The 22,025-nt window shown below is 42.1% G+C and overlaps 1 protein-coding gene across 1 annotated transcript in view; it reads right to left on the reverse strand.

Annotated features, from left to right (window-relative positions):
• Positions 1 to 22,025, reverse strand: part of NOTCH2 (notch receptor 2) — a 184,552-nt gene that overhangs the window by 14,725 nt on the left and 147,802 nt on the right. Inside the window, exons 16-24 of the mRNA XM_060090369.1 lie at positions 17,103 to 17,222; positions 16,552 to 16,704; positions 13,417 to 13,645; positions 12,070 to 12,271; positions 10,478 to 10,631; positions 9,911 to 10,095; positions 7,924 to 8,056; positions 3,451 to 3,687; positions 524 to 636 (exon numbers count right to left, since the gene is read on the reverse strand). Of these exons, the coding sequence (XP_059946352.1) occupies positions 524 to 636; positions 3,451 to 3,687; positions 7,924 to 8,056; positions 9,911 to 10,095; positions 10,478 to 10,631; positions 12,070 to 12,271; positions 13,417 to 13,645; positions 16,552 to 16,704; positions 17,103 to 17,222 (1,526 nt within the window). The remainder of the gene's footprint in view (positions 1 to 523; positions 637 to 3,450; positions 3,688 to 7,923; positions 8,057 to 9,910; positions 10,096 to 10,477; positions 10,632 to 12,069; positions 12,272 to 13,416; positions 13,646 to 16,551; positions 16,705 to 17,102; positions 17,223 to 22,025) is intronic.

Here is a 22,025-nt window from a genome sequence, read left to right on the forward strand (position 1 = left end):
CCAAGGTTACTGGACAGCTTTCCTTTTGGTATCTCTCCACACATAGTGATCTGTGTTAGAGAGGTTTTAGCCTCTGGCAGTAGCAAAAGTGTTTGCACAGCAAATGGCTAACGTTAGGCTTCCTTCTAGTTGAAGAAGCAGCCCGCTCTCAAATAGTCCCTGCCAAGGAATGTGAGCAGAGTGGCATTTCCAACCAACTCTCTCCCAGTCTGGGCAGTAAGACTACCCTCCAGCATAAGACCCAGAAGCCAGAGACACTAGCCCTGATTCCAAGGGAACATTCCATTGCCCTTGGTGTTTCTGAAGATTGACAGTCACAGATCAGGGAGCTCACTGTTTCTGGAAGTATTTTCACAGTTCTAAATGGAAAACTGAAGCACTTTCTCCTAAAGAGGCTAAAATTAAGAAATGTCCCCACCAAGATAGCTCCCCACAGAGCTCGGAAACACCAGGTTTAATCTCAGCTTCGTCACAGACTGTGTGGAAGAGAGCATCCTCCTTCAATAGGCAACATGGCACTCACCGGGGGACAACGACAAATGAAACCATCAGGCATGTTGCTGGCCACAGCACAAGTCCCTCCATTCAGGCAAGGCATCTGGGGACACACATCGACGAAAGTTTCACAGTGACGACCTCAGAGTAGAAAATGAAAGGGTGTTTTAAAAGGCAGAAGTAGTAACTGCAAGTTACAGAACAGAACACTACTGGGATGTGGGCCAGTCAAAGGATTAGAGAAGGAGGAAGAGATATGAGAATTAAGTTCTAAGCCTAAGGGAACAAAAGAGGATGAGGAAGGCACTCATTGGATCTCAACATGCGTGGCCCATCACCGACTCAGGGCAGTTCCCTCATCTGTCTTATCTATAGTAATAAGCACAAATGGCACACATATGTGCCTGAATTGACTCACAAAACAAGACTCAAAAAACAAGATTTTTTACAAAAAAAAAATGACTAATCCCTCAAAAAAAAAAAGGAAAATGACATCTAAGCTTTTTTTTGAAGGCATTTTCACTTTCATGAGTCAAAAGAAACATTTAGCAAAAGTGTTCACTGCATTTTAACACCCTCTATTTCATGAGAGGCTACACCAGACCAATACATCTAAATGGTGATTAACATATACACACTACTATATATAAAATAGATAACTAATAAGGACCCTACTGTATAGCACAGGACACTCTCTACTCAATACTCTGTAATGACCTATATGGGAAAATAATCTAAAAAAGAGTGTATATATGTATATGTATAACTGATTCACTTTGCTGTACAGCAGAAAGTAACACAACGTTGTATCAACTATACTACGATAAAAATTAAAAGAAAAAAACTAAGAAAAAGGGTGGGGCTTCCCTGGTGGCACAGTGGTTGAGAGTCCGCCTGCCGATGCAGGGGACACGGGTTCATGCCCCGGTCCGGGAAGATCCCACATGCCGCGGAGCGGCTGGGCCCGTGAGCCATGGCCGCTGGGCCTGCGCGTCCAGAGCCTGTGCTCCGCAACGGGAGAGGCCACAACAGTGAGAGGCCCGCATAGCGCAAAAAAAAAAAAAAAAAAAAGAAAAAGGGTGATTTGCAGTTTATAGCGAATTTTCATCAGTGACGTCTCTTTTCAATCATTTTCTAGCCTTTCTGTAACCTGACTGGCACTGTTTCAAAACACAACTTAATATTCCCAGAGTTAATGATCTCTAGGCACAGTTCTAAAACAGAAGGTAAACTGAGCCCACTGTTCCATGACAAACTGAACTAAGCAAATGAAATCATGGGGGGACTTTTGGCAAATGGCAGGATTCAGGCCCCATCTGGCCTTCAGGCACTTGGAAGGGAAGAGATGGCTTTAAAAATCAAAATGAAACTAAAATAGCAGTAATTTTGGCCAACCAGAATAATGAGGCAGGAGTTACAGATGTTTGTTTCTTCAAATCATAGCAGCAGACAATAAGCAAGAGCAGCCACCACATTTGCATGGGGCTCAGGGACTGATGGTCCCTTGATGTTCACCTCAGCATCAGTACCCCACCAAAACTGCAATCAATGAGTCAAAGGATTTTTTATTCACAAGTGTAGAAAATGTAGAAATACCACTTCCTGACTAGGGGACTCCAATTCAAGGTGGCCTCCATTCCTTCCTTCATCTATTTCCTTCTTTCTTTGTAAGAGCTTATCATTGTTTCCAAATAAAGGAAGCCTCAGAGGTAATGAAAGGAACAGGAGTCATTTCTTCTCTTCTGGCTTCTCAAGCACATCATGACCAATATGAGACTACAGACAGATTGTTCATATTCCTTCTGTCCAGTGTTGCCTCGAAGGCATAATGTTCATAATGGATTGTTTCTCTTTTGATAATGTACCTAGGCATTTTCTATATTTCAAAATCCATCCCATTTTTAATAAAATTCCCAAGTTCTTAAAGGTAGCACATCTTCAAAATTGGAAGGAAGAATGTCTGGATATAATAGACTCAGAATGTAGCAGAGTCCAACTTGTCAAACTATTAGTAAGTAGACTACTGCAGACTCTCATCTGACTCCCAAGGAATACTTCTACAGCATAAGATTTGGATGGACCCCAGAAGTGCAAAACAGATTTCTGAGTATCTGATGATACTGCCATATTTAGACATAAACAACTATTTTAGCTCCCCAAAGTCACCAAGCTGCCCTCCTCCAGAAATAATTAGTAAGTATCTATGATAAAGTCCCTATTCTGAGGCAAGCCTTGGTCATCTTTATAATCTGTGATGAACACAGCCAAGTCTTAAGACGGCAGGTCATACTTGTGACTTCTGAAGTTTTCCTTTTCAAACCCTCATCAACCAATTTTGGTTAAACACACCCCAATTTGGATCTACTCCCTTTAAGTGTCCTAGAAGACTCTAAGCCTCTCTGGATTCCCACAGAGGTGGAAAGGTCACAGTGGCAGCGACTACCCAGTAACTCAAGTCACTACATGCCAAAGGAGGCAGGGTGATGAAACCAGAGTTAGATGTAAGGTTCCTGAAAACAAGATGCTATTTTGCTCAGATGAAGAGTTCTGGAGATGGATGGTGGTGATGGTAGTGTAACAGTGTGAATGTCCTCAACACCACTGAACTGTATACTTAAAAATGGTAAAGATGGTAAACTTTATGTTATGTGTATTTTACCTCAATTTAAAAATGTTATTTTGCTCAACTACTCCCAACATTCTATTTCTTTTTTTTATATTTCTGCTACAATATGATATAATGAATGTATAAAAAAGAGATAGCATCTCTCAGGAATAGCAAACATCGATGGAGCACAGACCTAAGAAAAAATTGGGCCCTGAATTAAGCTGGTCTAGTTTTTCACATATGAGAAAAGCTTCACTTGGGTCTGGGATGTGTCATACAGGGCCCAATTTCCTCACTAAAATCCCCCTCCTAGGCAGAGTGGCTGGGGAGGCTGGAAAGTCACTCACCGGTAAAGGCACTGCGGCAAACACAAAGGTAGTCGTTGGTAAGCTGTATGCAGTCTAGGCTGCCCTCAGAGCTGCAGGGGTTGGAGAGGCACTCGTTGATGTCCCCCTCACACCGCTCTCCAGCAAAGCCAGGCAAGCAGTGACAACTGTAGCCCCCAATCCTATCCACACACTGACCGCCATTAAGGCAGTGGGGACCCCTGGCACAGTCATCAATGTTCTCTTCACAAAGCAGGCCTGGAGGAAAGAGAGGAGAGAAAGAAAATCATGACAATCCTTGGAACGCTGCTTTCCAGCAAGGGAGAACCACCCTTGTTGGCACTTTCACAATTAGTCAGGTTACATTCCCCAGTCTGCGGTGGGAACTTTTAGGTCAGGCAGGGCAAAACACACTCTTGATCAAGGGCAGCTGCCATCCTCTTGGTCACCAGTAAGGAAAGAAGGTACTCAGGGCTTCACATGTACTCTCCCGCACAACCAAAAGAAGCAGCCCACTAGGTAGTAGCTAGCATTATTTTCATTAATTTATTCATTTTGATTCAAAATATAAAAACAGTTAAAAAATAACAATAAATAAATAAATAGATTACAAGTAAGAATTGGAAGAATTCTTGGTAAGAATTGGAAGTAAATTTTGAGTGACATAATTGGCTTTTCCTGTAAATAGTGTAAGCACGCTAATATCTTATATTGAAAAAACAGAGGGGAAATATCCTGTTGAGAGCTCAAAGGTTATTCCATTTAAAACAGAACTCATTCAATGTGCTGTATTTGTAAATGAGCCATCAAGCATGATTATCTGTAAATATTTTTGAGAAAGAAACAAAAGAAATCAATGACTATTCTAGAAATGATTTCATGATTAATTCAAAAAATTGCAAAAGAAAGGAAAGCAGTTCTGTATTCCTACCACTTGTAATACCAAGACTATTGGAAAGAAAAGAAAAATGTAAGAAAAGACCTCATTTTCAATAGCAATAGCAAAAGATAAAATACCTAAGAATAATCTTAACAAGAAATGTGCTACACCTACATGAAGACTTTAAAATAGACCTGAAAGGCTCAAAAGGAAACTTGAATAAATGGAAAGACACTATGGTTTGGTTAGGAAGACTCCTCATCATAAAGATGTCAGTCTTCTTTACACAAATTCATAAATTTAATGTGACTCCGATAAAAATACTAACAGGATTTTTAATAGACAATCTGATTCTAAAATTATATAGAAAAACAAACTATAACCACAGCCTGGAAAACCCTGAAAAAGAAGATCCTTAATATTTAAAGCAGAGAGGCATTGATAAATTAATAGAATAATAGAACAAAAAGGAAAGCCCAGAAAAACACCCAAATACACGTGGGAATTTAGAATTTGATAAAGGTGCCATCTCAAATCACTGTATGAAAGATCAAATATTCAGTAAATTGTGTTGGGACAAGTCAGTAGCCATATGGAAAAAGTTCTCCAGTATTCTAGTACTTGAAGAAAATATGTGAGAATTCCTTTATAATCTTAGAATGTGAACAGTGTTGCTGACTAGGATTCAAAATACAGAAACCATAAAAAAAAACCTGATAAATTCAACGTGATTAAAAATAAAAATCTCTGCATGAAAAATTCCCATAAAGAAAATTAAAAAACAAAAAGAAATACATCGGGAATATACTTATATTTTGTTTCATAGACATCTGTTCTCTGTAAAATATTAAGATAAACAACATAACAGGAAAAAAGGATACAGATATGAACAGAGAAACCATAGAAAAAAGAAAATCAAATGACTCTTAAATGAGAGTATGTCCATTCACATTGAGGAGAAGCCCATAGGTTTGCTCATACCTTGCAATTCAGTAATATCAACCAAAATTACAAATGCACATATTCTCTAATCGAGCAATTCCATTTCTGAAAATTTATTCTACAAATACACTTACACACATGCTAGACAATTCACATTTCTATCATTAGGGCACTGGTTAAGTAAAATATGGTATGCCCATAAAAGGGATTTCAGCAGAATAAAAAAGATTAAGGAAGTTCTATATTTTGAATATAGAAACATCTCCAATTAAGTAAAAAAAAAAAAGAAAAAAACCAAGTACAAAATACTGTGTCTAATCTATCTTCAGAGTAAGAAGTGGGTATTAAAAATATCTTTGTCCTTGGCTTCTATATACATAAAGAAACTCTGAAGGATACATTAAAAAAAAAACTCAAGAAAGATACACAAAAAACTAAAGAAAAGTGGTGTTTACTTGTTTGTGAGAGAAGGAGAACTAGGTATATGGGAAGGAGATTTTTCACTGTATGCTCTTTCTACGTGTGTGTGTGTGTGTGTGTGTGTGTGTGTGTGTGTGTGTGTGTTGGGGCGGGGGGTTGTATAAAATTGTGGACCATGTGCGTACATTACCTATAAACAAACAAAATCAAAAATTGCAAAGTAAAAGCAAACCGGTATGTGCTCCCACTCTCATAGAATATTTGGTATTCTATGGACTGCTAGTAAAATGAACACAGATGCTTATCCTCCCATCAGAATAGAACCAGCAGTCATGAACAGACCTATCAAGTAAAAGAGAGGCCAACCTCAGCCTGAGGCAGAAGAACTATTACAGTTAGCTCTTGACGTGGGGGACTGGAGGCAACCCAGGCCAAGATCCAAAGCTCAGGAGCATAGAAAGAAAAGCAATAGTGGTAACTCTAGCAATGAGGCTGTGGGACTTGAGAGTCCTCTGGAATGTTCACCAATGGCCAGAGAGAAATAAATACCACTCCACATATCTAACCAAACACAACAGTATAATAACTCAATGAGTTCTAAGTATGACAAACTCAAAGAGATCCACACCTACACACATCATAAAAGACAAAGAGAGAATTTTGAAAGCACCAAGAGAGAAGCGACTCGTCATGTACAGGGATCCTCAATAAGGTTAGCAGCTAATTTCTCATTTAAAAAAATGGAGATCAAATCACATGGGATGGAATGACACATTCAAAGTACCAGAAGAAAAAGACTTAATAATAATAGCAAAACCATTATTTCAGCCATCCTTAACAAATTGTTAGAAGAGAGAAATTTCATTTTCTTATGAAACGATCCATTCTAGGACTGATATCTCTAATTAATAAAAAATTAACGGTAAAAAAAAAAGTTAATGGTATAGCAGAGATTTTAGTGTAGATGAATATCCATGTGCTTGCCTACATTTCCTAGTCTCCCTTGAAGTCAGGTTGAGACCATTTTACTACTTCTGGCCAGTATACTGTGAGCAGTAGTGATGGGTGTCACTTCCAGACTGAGGTATTGAAAGCTGCTACATGACCCTATAAGTCTGTCCCTCTTCCCCTGCTGTGGAGGTCTTGGAGGCCCCGTGCTGCAAGCCACATTTCTAAAATATAAAGAGAGGTAGCCCAACACACTCAGACTTGATTTGAGTGACAAAAAAAAAATTGTCGTGTTAAGCCACTGAGATTTGAGGTTTAATTTGCTACTACCAGAATCACAGCTTGTCCCATACAGTACAAGTATTCAAAGGACCAAGCTAACAAGTCAAAATTAACTTCTACTTCTCTTTCAAGTACTGAGCAGAGAACTCAGTACTTTTACAGGACAAATCTTCAAATATTCAAAGGCTGTTTCTACCAAGTTTTTTCTTCCCCCTTAACCTCGTTGCTCAATAACTAGCCTACTAGTGGGGTACTCCTCCATTTTAATTTAGCCGAACTCTGAACTCAAGAAGGGTAAATTATCAAAATTCACTGACACAAAGGTCTAAGACAGTATAAATATTTCTCTAACATTCTATTCTCTTTGACAGTGAGAATCGATTTCCCACCATTGCGGATGGCCTCTTACTTTTTATTTTTTTCACAAGCTGCTCAGAGCAGGTACCATTATAACTACATCTCTTCTAAAAAAAAAATACTCTAAGCTCTTTCCAAGAGATTGTTTGGAGGCAGGGGAATGCCCCTGGCAAAATGATGGCCCCATCATCCACCATCTAGGGTTGTATCTCATTAGGTCTTCCTGCAATTCTTAGTTACAGTCTTGGGCCATCAGTGTTCTTCCCTGGCCTTATGAAAATAGGCAAATGTTTTCATGTCCTTCATTTCCCCACTTTATGGAGGCAAAACTTGGCAAGTTTAAAAAAATACATGAGCTGGTAAGTATGAATTATTTTTTCAAGAGACCACTAGTTGTCTTCCCTTGAAGCACCAAGAAATCTTGCTAACCAGATTAACTTTGTTGCAACCTTATGTCATTTTCACATTCTATGTTTCATGGATTCCAACAACAACCAGACAGAATTGGAGTCAGAACATCAGAGCTAGGCAAGAGATGAACGAAATGGCTTGAACTACCAGGATTCAGAATAACGCTTGATTTTTAAAAACCCACTCAACACTAAAAATGCATTTATAACTTAGAGAATGCCTTGGATGGAAGACAGGTAAGGTTGATTTCATACCCCGAGTGCCTGGTGGGCAGGAGCACTTGAAATGGTTCACAAGGTCGATACAGGTGCCTCCATTCTGGCACGGCTGGTTCTGGCACTCATCCACTTCATACTCGCAATTGACACCCTGATATCCTGGGACACACTGCCAAGAGCAAGCAAAACGAACAAGAAACATTGGCCCACTGTAGGACACAGACCATGAGAGCAAATGAGATCTGGTAAGTTACTGTGACCCTCTTCCCCCAACTCCTACCCAGCCCTTGTACGCTTCTCTGGCATCATCACACTCTCTACTAACAATCTTGTGCAGAGTTAGCTCACATCTTACTGGCATTTATCACTTCCAGCCAAAAGTGATAAAAAGCCACTTGAAGGGGAAGGCAAGGACTGAATATTCTGAGCGATATTTCAGATGATGCTTGTGCAAAACTTTTGTCCCTCCTGTGTGCAGGCTTCCCCTAAAATATGCATTCCTTTGTATGTGATGAGGACCCTGTGACTCACTCAAATGGTATGTGTGGATGGTAGTAAAGATATCACATGTATTGATCTCCAGGTTCAGGAAACTACATGTTTAAGTGTGAGAAACTGACTGGTATGGGGTGAGGGCCCAGAGAGGTGGGCTAGTTAGCTGGGCTAGAGGTAGGGGTTCCAGGGCTTTTAGGGCTGATCAAGAAAGAAGATACTGACCACGAAGTGGCTCTATTTGGGAAGTGCTTTGAGTCCCTCGCAGCATAAGATCATCCAGAGGGAGAAAGAGGGTAAGGAGAGGAGGGCAGATGAACTTGGAGGGAAGGGGGTTACAGAGAAGGGGCTGATGTGGTTGGTGATATCACTCAGCAGCCAGGCCAAGGTCTGTGGATCAGAGAGCTCTGAAGGGCAGCTGTGGCTTGGTATCTTCATGTCCTGGGGCTTATCTTACCTATGGCTAGCAGTGTCTGGTGCAGGTTTGCAGAATATACAAAGCAGGCAGGCTCTAAGTGGCTAAATTCTACTTATTAAGGCTATGTTTAAAACAACTGGATGTGTAAAAATTTGAGTTTGGTTCCAGTGGTTTTTGAGCTAACAGGTCTCAGCCTGCTGTGAAGAAATAAACAACTTAGGGACCAATATACAGATGCCATCTTTGGCTCATTTATGATAAGTAGACAAGCAAAGCTTTTCTCAGTGTTGCTTGGTGGTCTAAATTGGTATCAAATCCATGTCTCTGGTCTTTTGTTAAAATCTTGATCTAACCATTATCAGCCCAGACATTAAGAAGACATGACATGTCCTTTAAAAGACACACACATCCTCAAGTATACACATGTAACAGTATGACACTACACAGAACAGGCTAAGCAACATTTTTTTTTTTTTTTTTTTTTTTTGTGGTACGCGGGCCTCTCACTGCCGTGGCCTCTCCCGTTGCGGAACACAGGCTCTGGACGCGCAGGCTCAGCGGCCACGGCTCATGGGCCCAGCCGCTCCGCTGCATGTGGGATCTTCCCAGACCGGGGCACGAACCCACGTCTCCTGCATCAGCAGGCGGACCCTCAACCACTGCGCCACCAGGGAAGCCCATAAGCAACATTTTTTTGAGAGAATTATTAGTTGGTTGATCAATGACTGTATACAAAGATGACATGGGTCAAAGGGACACGCCTCAAAGTGGCTTCTCCTATCTCAACTACTACTCAGGGAAGTACCAGGGGACGCTGGGCTGGGTGGGACTGTGAAATGCACAGCAGGCGAATGTTGGCTTTGAATCCTGGAAGCAACCCTGTGGAAGATGGTTCCAGACCTCTGTGAAAATACCTTACCAGAGCTATTTTAACTTATTGCACAGGGGGACTGAAAAAAAACAGTGATTAGTAAACATTGTAATTGTAACTGGAAAAAAAATCTATAAATTGTGAAAATAAGACATAAGCAGCTAAACTCAATATGCTAATATTCGTAGGAGTTGTGCCATCTTCTGGGAGGTCTCTGACCTCTCCCTGCTCATCTTACTCACCTCACATCTGTATCCACCAATGAAGTCCCTGCAGGTGGCTCCGTGCTGACAGGGATTGGACGAGCACTCATCAAGCTGATCTTCACAGTAGCTCCCGGTGTAGCCCAGGGGGCACTGGCAGTGATGTGAGTTGCCAGCACTGATACAGATGCCTGAGTGCTGGCACAAGCGGTCAACGGGCACCCCTGGGAAACCCAGTGGAGGAAGAAACATCATGGGAGAGCATACAACACGTCAGGTTCAGACCAACTAATCTAAGTCGGTTGACACATGAAATTTTATTATTGTCTAGTTTACAATCCTCGGTAACAGTTTTATATTAAAAATAAACAAGCCCTGAAAGTGGAATATTCCTTCATTTCACTTTAAATACCTTTCTTTTTGGAATCTCTAGAGCTGTTCCTCTGCCCTTTCACCTTCTGTTTCAGACCCTTTCTCCAGAGTCTTGTCCATCCACTCCTGTCTTCCTTTCCCTTTCCTCCCATGATAACAATATTTGCCCTAAAATGCTACTGGTCAGTCAATACTTTGTGGACTGATCCTTAAGTCTGAGGGGGCACAGCTCACCTCTGCGGGAGGCCGCAACCTCACAGGAGACACTGGGCACGTCACAGTAAGCACCAGCCCATCCAGATGGACACAGGCACCGGGACTGTGCTTTTTCCTGAATGCAGGTACCTTTGTTTTTACATGGAGACCGACTACAGAGGTTCACCAGGGTCTGAAACAGGGGCATACATATACATCAACATTCAGACACCAGAAACGAAAAAGAAGTTACACTGCATTTTAAGAAATCAAAGGAAAGCATACTAATTAATAATTTAAAAAAAGAGCCCTCACCCAAGCCTTAAACTTAGATCCACTGTCCCCAGATAATTTAATCATTTTATACAGTCTAATTCCTTTTAGCTCTGCTATTTAAAAATTCTTACCACACAAGTTTAAGAATTTGAGGAAGCCCAATAGGTTAAGTTATCCCCTACGCCACACTTATGTCTAGAAACATGGCCACCCTATGGGGCTAGAAAGAAAGAGTTAAAGCTGTCAGACAGCTCCTATGTGCTACTCTTGAGTGAGAAATCCATGTGGGGCTTGATCAAATCTGTCTGTGGTGAATATGAGTGAAAGGACTTAAAGCCTGTTAATAAACCTAAAAACTGTCAAAGAGTTTACCTGATGGGAGAAACTCAGGCTCATGAAAAGCATGAGACAAAGACTGTAAGTGAACTAGCACCTTCTCCAAAACTCACATGTGGTGGCCTGGCCCCCGGGGAGAGGAAGGCCAAACACAACAATACAGACCTTTTGTGAAAGAAAGGGGGAAGGGCAGAGCGCTCCACGAGCACCTGTAGTCTGCACTGTGAGAACAAGCAGGAGCCCCGTGAAGAATACCCTCCTGACCCACAGAATCAGTAACAAGCTGTTTAATAGGCAGAGGTGCTTACAGCACCTTTGCTTACAGCAAAGCCTTATTGAAGTGTACTCTGTAAGTCTAGTTAAACTTGGCCATTTATTCCTAAGTTCTTTGGACTGCTATTATTCTACCATGTACCATTGTTTGAGAGGTAAAGCTACATAAAATTAAACACAATGCTGTTTGGTATGCAACCTTGGAAAAGTTACTTTGCCCCTCTGGGGCTCAGTTTCTTCTTCCATGAAATGAAAGGCTAGACCAGTCAGCTCTGAGGGGTCCTGCCCTTATAGAGTCTATGAAAACGTATATTATTATAAATAGTTGAATTTAAAAGACATGTGAATAGCTTGGTTTTGAGACTGTTACAATATTGCAAGACATGATAATTCTCGTTATCCCCTTAGATGTTGTACCTGAATTTTAAAAATCATATTTTGATTGTTCTTTATTTCCCTTTTTGTATTTCCTAAATGATATCTATGTGCTTATTTCCCACATGCATTTTCTGCAGTTCTTGGTTAGCCTGTTATAACAATTTTATATTTGTTAATCCATATAATCTTGCCAGTGTCACCATTTTGGAATCTACCAGCTATTAAGAAGCTCTCCAGATTTATCTCAGGGACATCTCTAAGACCCAGAACTTTCTCTTTTGGGTGGGGCTTATTCTGCCTAGAACAGGAATAGGTACAATATTCAACTATTCTGAGGGAGCTGAATGAATGGGATGGAGTCTAATTACCTGACAGTTTTTCCCAGTGTAGCCCAATGGGCAGATGCAGCGGTAGGTACCCAGGCCATCAACACATACTCCTTCATTCAGGCATGGATGAGAGTTGCATTCATTGATCTCATGGAGGCAGAAGGGGCCAGTGAAGCCCACAGGGCACAAGCAAGAGAAGGAGTTAATCCCATCGACACATGTGCCACCATTGAAACAGGAGCTAAGAAGCAAACAGGGAGAACAACATTAGCTATGTAATCTGGTTCCTCTGATCTGCTATTTAAAAACTAAGGTTCCGGGGCTTCCCTGGTGGCGCAGTGGTTGAGAATCTGCCTGCCAATGCAGGGGACACGGGTTCGAGCCCTGGTCTGGGAAGATCCCACATGCCACGGATCAACTGGACCCGTGAGCCACAACTACTGAGCCTGCGCGTCTGGAGCCTGTGCTCCACAACAAAAGAGGCCGCAACAGTGAGAGGCCTGCGCACCATGATGAAGAGTGGACCCCACTCGCCGCAACTAGAGAAAGTCCTCGCACAGAAATGAAGACCCAACACAGCCAAAGATAATAAATAAATAAATAAAATGTGACACCTTTATAAAAAAATAAATAAAATAAATAAAATAAAATAAATAAAAACTAAGGTTCCTGGAATCTAAGATATTACAGAGGCAAATACTCCTGAGCACCCAAAACTCCTATATCCAGTAAACTTTACGTTTTTCCAAACTAGAATGGGCGCCAGTCAGCCTGAGTCTCAGCTTCCTTTGCACAGCCAAAAAGATTAGAGGAGTATTTAAAAGTCTGAGCTTATTAGAGGCTCCTAAAGAAAGTGAAGGTTTCCAAGTTTTACCCCGTGCTTCTGTAGCTTTCCATGTATCAAATTTCATTTTATCCCTAAGTCAATTTAATTTATAAGGGAAGTGTTAAATAAATAGCTCTTGACTCTAGATTTCTTTATGGAAGAGAAACAGAACAAATTTGTTGATAATAAAAAAAGAAACAAACCTCCCAGAAATTACTTAAAGAGGAATGACAAATCTACAAAGAAATAGGAATTTTTTAATTGTCAACTAAAATGAACAAGAGACCAAAAGGATATGGAATAGAATTATAGCTCTTTCTGTTCCCTATGCAAGCAACAAATGATGATCCATCTCACTAAGTTTTTCAACCTCTAACCTTTGAGCTTGTAACTAGATGCCTACAAGGAATCAGGAACTAGGAAATAAGAGGTGATTATGGGGTGGGATCCAAGTGGATGCCTTATGCCTGTCCCTTGATCCCAGTACTGTGCTCTGTAGTTTCCTCCTGTTACTCCCTTTGCCCCTAAGACACTGGTGCCTGAGGACACGGGCTGCTCACCTCTCAGTGCACTCGTCAATGTTGTTCTCACAGTGGACTCCATCAAATCCCGCCTGGCACTTGCAGGTGTAACTGTTGACATAGTCAGAGCAGGTCCCTCCGTTCTTACAGGGTTCACTCAGACACTCATCCATGTCTGTCTGACACCTGTCCCCAGTGAAGCCCGGAAGGCACAGGCAGGAGAAAGTATTCACTCCGTCTACACAGGAACCTCCATTCTGGCAAGGATCTAAGCCATTGCACACAAGAATTAGAACTCTGAACAGCAGCATCAAGTTAACCTTAGACTCATAAAGGTGAGTACCCTGCACTGAGTCACACAAAGAACAGAAACAATTCTGACTTTTCTTTGCATCTATTTTGCCCTGACTCCTCCATTTATGAAAATGAATGCAGTAACACTTCCCTGAGATTCTTAATAATAAGAATCTGTTTAATACCTGGAATGAACTTTCCATATACCACTAACAGTTCTGCAACCTTAATAGTCATAAAACTTGTATTTGTTCCTAAAACTTGCATTTGTAAATCAAATATATGGCCCAATACACAGAATCTCAGAAATATCAATAAAGATTTTCAAAAGGTGTATGTGGTGGTGGAGTGGGTTGGGTAGGATGGAATAGATATTAATCAGCCCCCTGTGCTAATCTATCTTTGCTTTCTTTTCCCTCACTCTCTTCCTTTCTTCCCCCATTTCATTTTTCAAATGTACACAGAACATTTACCAAAACACATACACTGGGCCATATGACATGCTTTAATAAATTTAAAGTAATTCAGATCATGTGAATTATGTTCACTGATCACAATGGAATTAAACTAGAAATCAGTAACAAAACCTACCTGGAAGGAATCAGCAACAAAAGATATTTGGAGACTAAAGAACACACTTCTAAATAACTTATGAGTCACAGAACAAATCCAAATGGAAACCTGAAAGTATTTTGAGCTGAACGAAAAGAACATGACACATCAAAATTTGTGAAACACAGCTAAAGCAGTGTTTTGAGGGAAAATGTATAGCATTAAATGCTTATTTTAGAAGTAGTAGAATGAAATAAAATCTAAACTTCCACCTTAAGAAACCAGAAAAAGAAGGGGAAACTAAAACCAAAGTAGGCAATGAAAAGACTAAAGAGCAGAAATCAATGAAATAGGAAACAGTAAAACAACTGAGAAAAATCATGAAACTAAAACTGGGTTCATTAAAAAGATTATAAATAAATACATACCTACATACATAAGTACACATACACATAATACATAAACAGATAGATTACTAAAACCAATAATGCTCTACCAAGAGCAACCAGATGAAAAAAGAGAGAAGACATAAATAACCAATATCTGAAATAAGAGAAGGGAAATAACCCCATTTTAAAATAAACATTAAAAGTACAATAAAGGAATATCATGAAAGACTCAATGCCAACAATTCTGACAACTTAGATAAAGTAAAACTCATTCCTTGAAAGATGCAAATCACCAAAGCTCAATGAAAAAGAAATAGATACCCTGAACACCTATTAAAGGAATTAAATTTATAATTAAAAACCTTCCCAGAAAGAAAATTCCAGGCCTAGATGTTTAGAAGAAATAATACTAATTCTACTCCAAGTCTTCCAGAAAATAGAAAGGGAACACTTCCTGATTTGTTCTATGAGGCCAGCATCACCCTCTTATCAAAACTATACAAATATAGGGCTTCCCTGGTGGTGCAGTGGTTGAGGGTCCACCTGCCGATGCAGGGGACACGGGTTTGTGCCCCGGTCTGGGAAGATCCCACATGCCGCGGAGCGGCTGGGCCTGTGAGCCATGGCTGTTGAGCCTGCGCGTCCAGAGCCTGTGCTCCGCAATGGGAGAGGCCACAACAGTGAGAGGCCCGCGTACCGCAAAACAAACAAACAAACAAACAAAAAAACAAAAAAACTATACAAATATAGTATAAGAAAACTAGAGAACAATATGTCCCATGAACACAGATACAAAAATCCTTAGCAAAATTTGAGTAAATAATATCCAACAATATATGAGAGAGATAACACATCATGACCAAGTAGAATTCATCCCAGAAATTTAAGGTTAGTTCAACATTTGAAAATCAATTAACGCAATCCACTTACATTAAAAGACCTTAAAAAACAGTATTACCACCTCAAGAGATACTGAAAAATCATTTGAAAGAAAAGTAACCCTCACTCATTATTAAAAGGAGGAAAATTCTCAGCAAACTGAAGGTAAATTGCAAAATTCTCACCAAATTGAGGTAAATTGAGGTAAATTCCTCAATTTAATGCTTTTCCCTTAGAATCAAGAACAAGGCAAGACTGGCTCCTCTCACCACTTCTATTCTGCATTTACTGAAGTCAGTGCAATAATGCAAGAAAAATAAATAAAATTCATACAGATTTAGAAATAAAAGAACACAGAAAAGAAATAAAGGTATAACAGTTTTATTTATTTAGAAATAACATAGTTTATTATCTCTATAAAAAATCCTAGGAATCTAAACTAAACCAGAAGCTATACTAATCTGGAGTTAATGATAAGTGAGTTTAGCAAGATTACAGAACAGAATTACTCATTAAAACCTTTAAAACTCATATTCCCTCTCTTCAAAAAAGAGTTTTCATTATATGATTCTATTTATATAAAACTGTAAAAAATTCCCACAATCTATAGTGACAGAGATAGATCCCTGGTTGCCTGGGACAGGAAAGTGGAAAGGAGAGTTAAGTTACAAAAGAGATGAGAATACTTTCACGGGGGTGGACATGTTCAATATCTTGAGTATTGGTTTCAGTCGTCATACGTCAAAACTTATTGACTGGTACATTTAAATACTGGCAGTGTATTGTATGTTAATGATACTTCAAGAGATGTGCTTTTTTAAAAAAGCTTTCATACCATTGTTCCCACTTTGTCAATGTACAAAACTCAGTAAGGCAATACTTAGAAGTGACTACCCTGCCTTAACTCCTAAAGCCACTAGCTTCAAAATGAAGATTTTTGAAGTACAACGATTAAAGACATGTGGTAAACTACTGGATGGCCAGCCTCAGCGCTGAGTCCTTCTCTACTCCCTATGTTCTCCTCTCCCTTGGGGGCTTAGGAGCAGGCTGGCATACTCACTGGCAAGGCAGTCATCGATGTCCTCCTCACAGTCCATACCACTGAAGCCTGGAGGACACTCGCACATGTAGCTGCCCTGGGTGTTATGGCAGAGACCGTGGTTCATGCAGGGCTTGGAGACACACTCATCAATGTCAACTGTACACCGCTGACCTGGAAACATAGGGGCAATGAACGGTCCAGTCTTTGGAAGTTGATTCCCACAGAAATTTATGTGGGGCCTGAGCTTCAGCTGGGGTAGGTGGGGCTACTCCAAGGATATTCTGGTTGGTCTCCTGCTTTGGGAAGTCCCTTAAGGCTTCTGTGCCCCTAGCAGTTGATGCTACAATCCCCCGTAGAACATCATGGTTTCAGACTCTGGTTGGAGTCCTATAGACCCAGAGACATGCAAAATGGAAAGGCTTTCTAAAACATTCCAGTTAGCAGCTTCTATACAAGGCCTCCATTCTTCACAAAAAAGGGCAAGCCTCAAAAGACCAGGTCCTCCGTGTCATCAGATAACCTGACCACTTTGTTTAAGGCTCTTGGTTTCCCCATTCCCATGTTGTTACCTTGCCAGCCAGGAGCACACAGGCAGGTGTAACTCTCAAAATTTGGTGCCTCTTTGCAAACACCAGCATTCTCACAAGGGTTTGGGGAACAGGGAGCTAATACAGTCTGACAGTTCTTGCCTGTAAATCAAATGACAGAGTTTATTATAGAGAAAAATTCCAAGGAAACTGAAACTCCCCCCCACCCCACCAAATTCTATACTAAAGGATGATCTCTGAATTCAGGTCTAACGTAATGGATAAGAGCTTTGGAATCTGAGAGACCTATGGACTTTTGTGTCTTGGCTCTGATGTGATTACTAACAGTGTGATCTCAGGCAAGTTATCTTCTCTGAGCTTCCACATAAATAAGATGGGAATGAGGATGGTATATAACTCATAGAGGCTTTTTGTGGATTAAATGAAAAAATGCTTACAAAGTCCTTATTAGCATAGGGCCCAGTACCTAGAGTAAATACTCAACAACTGTTGGGCTGCTGTCATCTTCATATTATTATCACGAGTGGTTACATGGATTTGGAATCTGGCATCAATCAGGGGTGATAGTTTCTGCATCTTCATAGCTAAGATTCAGCTACTCAGAAGCTTAGCCACACAGATCTACCTTCACATGAGCAGGGAAGAAGTAATACAGCCTCCTACTCCTCAAAACCTCTGCTGGCCTGTTCCAGAAGGCAATGGGGTTGATGAGAAGGCCATCAGAGGTGGAAAACAGTGAAGTAATACTGAATGCCTAGTAACATCTCTCCTTATATCAACATCAATAACATGACATTGATAGTTGCCCATCAACATTTCCTATCTTAGTATACTGAATATAAGACTCCAGAAAAAAATTAAAAGAATGCTTTTATTAAAGGGGAGATAGGCTTTTTCCAAGATGGCAGAAGAGTAGGAGGACGTGGAGTTCACCTCTCCCCACAGATGCACTGGGAATACATCTACAAGTGGAACAATTCTCCCAGAGCACCTGCTAAACACTAGCAGAGGACCTTGGACACCTAAAAGGACAAGAAAGATCCCCACGTAACCAAGTAGCATGAAAGAAAGAAGAAGGGAAAAGGAAGAGGGGAGGAAGCAGGATGGGACCTGTACCCCTGGCAGGGAGATGAAGGTGAGGAGAGGTTACCATATCTGGGGAAGCTTCCTCACTGGCAGGGAGATCAGGTGGGACAGAAGGGGAGACTTGGAGACTCAGAGGAGAGCCCGGCAACTGGTCTGTGGCAGGCAGGACACAGTGAGGCCTATGCAGATGGTCCGTGCCACAGCCCTGTGTGCCCCAGCCTGAGACGGGTGCCTGCAGGTGCACACGGGGGCTGGGTGCCAGAACGTGGGGTTTGGAAAGCAGACCTGGGGAGGGGACTGCTGTTGGCTGTGAGGAGACAGCCTGAAAGGACGGGAGTGAGGAGCTCTGCAACCAGGAATGCTTGTGGAAGAAGCCCAGACCGCCACAGAAGTGAAGTGCCATGTGCAAAGGACGGGGTCGCCATTGTGCAGCCTCTCTCCTCGTGAGGCGGCCCCTGCCTCCATGGGCACGAGGGAGCACTCCGGCTGGAAGCGGTTTGCGCACCCCTTCCATCTCTTCCTCTGCCCCCATCCCCCCCACCCCAGCCTGGACAGCATGCTGGCGCCTGTTGCCACCTGGGCTCTTTCCAGCCTGATGAGCTCGTTTGCTCCGGCCACCTCTGGAGCAGACTCCGGTGAGAGGAACACACACAGAGGTGGGGCTGAAACCACAGCTGAGCCCCAGGGGCTGTGTGACTAAGGAAGAAGAGCTTAAACCTCTCCTCACAGCTACACGAACCCAGAGTTACACCTCCTCTGATGGCTTCCTAAATTCAGCGCCTGCAAGACATCCAAAAGGATAACAAGTGCTCTTGCAGCTGGGATGGGTCTGGCTTTAGCAGCTGTAGGCTTTGTGGGCACATACACAAAGGTTGGGCCAGGTCAGAAGCTGAGCTGCCGCCACAGCTCCCACAGTGGGTCCAGGTTCATTATTACTGCAGTCCTGGGACCTGACTTCATTGGATCTGTGCCAGTGGTGAAAACAATGCCTGAGAGTCACCAGGGCCAACTGCCAGCATACCCACAGTTAAAGTGGGACCAAGAGCAATGCCAACAACAGTGTACTTTGTGAGCCTGCACAACAGGCAAAAGGGGACACAAAAGAGCACATTCACAGGTGAACAGCTCCAAAGGAGGAATACTCAATGACTCTTCTCCCAGTGGGAGCACTCCAATCCCACCTACCTTGCACTGCAGATCAGAAACACAGTTAAGAAACAGATCTGGGGGCCTCTACTCCAACAACTAGGGATCAGGCCCTGCCCCTGACAGGACAGTGACAACCACAGAGCAAAAAGGAGGCCCTGCTCAATATCCAGGACCAGCTCTGGTCACCACAACACCAATCAAACTCCCTATCAAGGGGATAATGGTACAAGCCTCTGGACCAACCTCACCCACCAGGGGGCAGACACAAAAAGCAAGAGGAACTACAATCCTGCAGCCTTTGGAAAGGAGAACACAAACACAGTAAGTGTGACAAAATGAGAAGTAAAAGAAATATATTGCAGGGCCTCCCTGGTGGCGCAGTGGTTGAGAGTCCGCCTGCCGATGCAGGGGATACGGGTTCGTGCCCCGGTCTGGGAGGATCCCATATGCCGCGGAGCGGCTGGGCCCGTGGGCCATGGCCGCTGGGCCTGCGCGTCCAGAGCCTGTGCTCCGCAACGGGAGAGGCCACAACAGTGAGAGGCCCGCATACCGCAAAAAGAAAAAAAAAAAAGAAATATATTGCAGACGAAGGAGAGAGATAAAAATCTATAAGAACAACTAAATGAAGAGAAGATAGGCAATCTACCTGAGAAAGAATTCAGAGTAATAATAGTAAAGATGATCCAAGATCTCAGAAAAAGAATGGAGGCAAGGATCGAGAAGATATAGGAAATGTTTAACAAAGATCTAGAAGAACTAAAAAACAAACAGAGATGAACAATAGAGTAACTGAAATTAAAAATACACTAGAAGGAATCAATGGCAGAATAACTGAGGCAGAAGAACAGATAAGTGACCTGGAAGACAAAATGGTAGAAATCTCTGTGGTGGAACAGAATAAAGAAAAAAGAATGAAAAGAAATGCAGACAGTCTCAGAGACCTCTGGGATAACATCAAATGCACCAACATTCGATTTATAGGAGTCCCAGAAGAAAAAGAGAAAAGGCCTGAGAAAATATTTGAAGAGATTATAGTCAAAAACTTCCCTAACATGGGAAAGGAAATAGTCACCCAAGTCCAGGAAGTACAGAGAGTCCCATACAGGATAAAACCAAGGAGGGGGCCTCCCTGGTGGCGCAGTGGTTGAGAGTCCGCCTGCCGATGCAGGGGATACGGGTTCGTGCCCCGGTCTGGGAGGATCCCATATGCCGCGGAGCGGCTGGGCCCGTGAGCCATGGCCGCTGGGCCTGCGCATCCGGAGCCTGTGCTCCGCGACGGGAGAGGCCACAACAGTGAGAGGCCCACATACCGCAAAAAGAAAAAAAAAAAAAAAAAACCAAGGAGGAACATGCCCAGACACACATTAATCAAACTAACAAAAATTAAATACAAAGAAAAAATATTAAAAGCAACAAGGGAAAAGCAATAAATAACATACAAGGGAATCCCCCATAAGGTTATCAGCTGATTTTTCAGCAGAAACTCTGCAGGCCAGAAGGGAGTGGCAAGATATATTTTAAGTGATGAAAGGGAAAAACCTACAACCAAGAATACTCTACCCAGCAAAGCTCTCATTCAGATTTGATGGAGAAATCAAAAGCTTTACAGAGAAGTAAAAGCTTTACAGAGAAGCAAAAGCTAAGAGAATTCAGCACCACCAAACCAGCTTTACAACAAATGCTAAAGGAACTTCTCTAGGCAGGAAACACAAGAGAAAAGAACAAAAGAGGAAAGGAAGAAAAAAGGATCTACAAAAACAATTAAGAAAATGCCGGGCTTCCCTGGTGGCTCAGTGGTTGGGAGTCCGCTTGCCGATACAAGGGACACGGGTTCGTGCCGCGGTCTGGGAAGATCCCACATGCCACGGAGCGGCTGGGCCCGTGAGCCATGGCCGCTGGGCCTGCGCATCCGGAGCCTGTGCTCCGCGACGGGAGAGGCCACAACAGTGAGAGGCCCACATACCGCAAAAAGAAAAAAAAAAAAAAAAAACCAAGGAGGAACATGCCCAGACACACATTAATCAAACTAACAAAAATTAAATACAAAGAAAAAATATTAAAAGCAACAAGGGAAAAGCAATAAATAACATACAAGGGAATCCCCCATAAGGTTATCAGCTGATTTTTCAGCAGAAACTCTGCAGGCCAGAAGGGAGTGGCAAGATATATTTTAAGTGATGAAAGGGAAAAACCTACAACCAAGAATACTCTACCCAGCAAAGCTCTCATTCAGATTTGATGGAGAAATCAAAAGCTTTACAGAGAAGTAAAAGCTTTACAGAGAAGCAAAAGCTAAGAGAATTCAGCACCACCAAACCAGCTTTACAACAAATGCTAAAGGAACTTCTCTAGGCAGGAAACACAAGAGAAAAGAACAAAAGAGGAAAGGAAGAAAAAAGGATCTACAAAAACAATTAAGAAAATGCCGGGCTTCCCTGGTGGCTCAGTGGTTGGGAGTCCGCTTGCCGATACAAGGGACACGGGTTCGTGCCGCGGTCTGGGAAGATCCCACATGCCACGGAGCGGCTGGGCCCGTGAGCCATGACTGCTGAGCCTGCGCATCTGGAGCCTGTGCTCCGCAACGGGAGAGGCCACAGCAGTGAGAGGCCCGCACACCGCAAAAAAAAAAAAAGAAAGAAAAAAGAAAATGCCAATAGGCACATAAGTATCAATACTTACCTTAAATATAAATGGATTAAATGTTTCAAC

This window comes from Mesoplodon densirostris, chromosome 2, assembly GCF_025265405.1.
Source record: "Mesoplodon densirostris isolate mMesDen1 chromosome 2, mMesDen1 primary haplotype, whole genome shotgun sequence".
In the NCBI taxonomy this organism is placed as follows: Eukaryota; Metazoa; Chordata; class Mammalia; order Artiodactyla; family Ziphiidae; genus Mesoplodon; species Mesoplodon densirostris.